The sequence below is a fragment of the Penaeus monodon genome, chromosome 32, assembly GCF_015228065.2.
Source record: "Penaeus monodon isolate SGIC_2016 chromosome 32, NSTDA_Pmon_1, whole genome shotgun sequence".
In the NCBI taxonomy this organism is placed as follows: Eukaryota; Metazoa; Arthropoda; class Malacostraca; order Decapoda; family Penaeidae; genus Penaeus; species Penaeus monodon.
Window position 1 is genome coordinate 9,022,422 of NC_051417.1, and position 1,784 is coordinate 9,024,205.

Below are 1,784 nucleotides of genomic sequence, written 5' to 3' on the forward strand. Positions count from 1 at the left end.
CACCTTTTCCATCTATTATGCATCTAGTTATGTGTGTATGCAACACAGTGTCTCTTCTACGATTCCCAGGTTCTTGTGAAACTGGAAGGAACGTACGAACACACGCCACCTAATGTGAAGGTCATGGACTGGCTTCCTCAGCAAGATATTTTAGGTTTGCTTCGATTCAGTTATTTGATGTTTTATGTCTATACTTAAACTATTTGATTTAAGAATTATCATAAACTATATGGTCACCTGTGGTTACATGAAGAGATTATTGCTGTCGCTGTCTTTACTGTTTAGTGTATGGGTTATCATTGCAATCTTTATTGTTATCCCCGTCATTCTAGTAATAACAGCTAGTATTGTCATCAGCGCTCAATCAGGCACAGTATTACTAAAAACTAAAATTCACAAATAATTTCGCATTCGCAGCACACAAGAAGACAGTGCTATTCTTCACCCACTGCGGCATGCACGGTGTCCTAGAAGCGCTTCACTACGGAGTCCCGATGGTCGGAATGCCCGTCTTCGCTGACCAACAAGACGTTCTCTTAAGACTGCAAGAGCGAGGAGTTGCCAAGGGCGTCCATAAGGAAGACAGCGAGGACGAGATATTCCAAGCTATTAATGACGTTCTGCAGGACTCTAGGTAATCGTTTGTTCAGTGGTGAATTCTTTTCATTAAAATAGTATGGTGATTGTGTTATTTACCAGGGGACTTATTCCAAGATGATTAGTAATTTCATTTTTATTAATTTTTATATTAATACCAATCAGAAACTAGACATCTACTGTTCTTAAACTGGATATTAGTACCGACTATTTTCTTTTAAGATGATTGGTTTAACTAAAACACCTATCTAATATCCGAAGAGACATCCCGAACGATAACGCAACGCAAGCTCTGCACGTACTATGCTACAGTAAAGTGAACACCGGGACCTGCACTGTAATACCGTCATATAAAGCCAGGCTAAAACATGGGGATAATAAAACAATAACCTACAAAGTTAGCTTTCTTTAATAGAACAAAATGGAAATGAATGTAATCTTTTGTAATAGTTAAATAGCGTACATTATTTACTGGTTAAAAAAAATAAAAAAATGCAGATTCTATCAAGTTCACCGGACACCACATAATTACTACATCATTTTACAGCTACAGTGAATTAGAAAATTTACAATGACTTCCACTTTAAAACCTACAGTGACAGACAGAATTGCTAGACAATATGATCCGACTTAAAATCATTAAAATATCGACTAAAAACATCCACATTTCCCAGATACCGCCAGAATGCCCTCCGTCTGTCTCGAATCCTACGCGACCAGCTGCAGTCTCCCCAAGACCACGCTTTATGGCTGGTGGAACACGTCATGAACACGAAGGGCGCAGACCACCTGAAGACAGCCGCTAGACACCTCAATTTTGTCCAGTTCTTTGGCATAGACATTCTGGCGTTTATTATACTGGTTAATTATATATTTTGGCGATATATGAAACCTTTGCTCAAACGCATGTTATGTTTATTCAGGAAGAAGGTTAAGTCTGACTGAATCTGATCTTTGGTGTGGTTAAAATTGTGCTTTAATTGTTGTGTACTTTTTAAGGAAGTTGTTATTGACCTCGTAATTCTATACGGTAGACGATCTCAAGGCTGTTATTAATACTTTGTATGTAAGAAATGAACTCGGTGCAAAAAATGTAAATATATTTTGTATAATCATTTTATTTTTACTACTGTTACAGCTGTCGTGTTTACCGTATTTATTTCTACAAATTATGTCAGAAGTAGCAG

At 37.4% G+C, this 1,784-nt stretch overlaps 1 protein-coding gene across 1 annotated transcript in view; it reads left to right on the plus strand.

Annotated features, from left to right (window-relative positions):
• The window catches only part of LOC119593485 (UDP-glucuronosyltransferase 2A3-like), a 13,938-nt gene that overhangs the window by 11,959 nt on the left and 195 nt on the right, over positions 1 to 1,784 (plus strand). Inside the window, exons 8-10 of the mRNA XM_037942424.1 lie at positions 70 to 154; positions 418 to 634; positions 1,272 to 1,784. The exon at positions 1,272 to 1,784 is cut by the window's right edge and continues 195 nt beyond it. Of these exons, the coding sequence (XP_037798352.1) occupies positions 70 to 154; positions 418 to 634; positions 1,272 to 1,542 (573 nt within the window). The 3' untranslated portion in view covers positions 1,543 to 1,784. The remainder of the gene's footprint in view (positions 1 to 69; positions 155 to 417; positions 635 to 1,271) is intronic.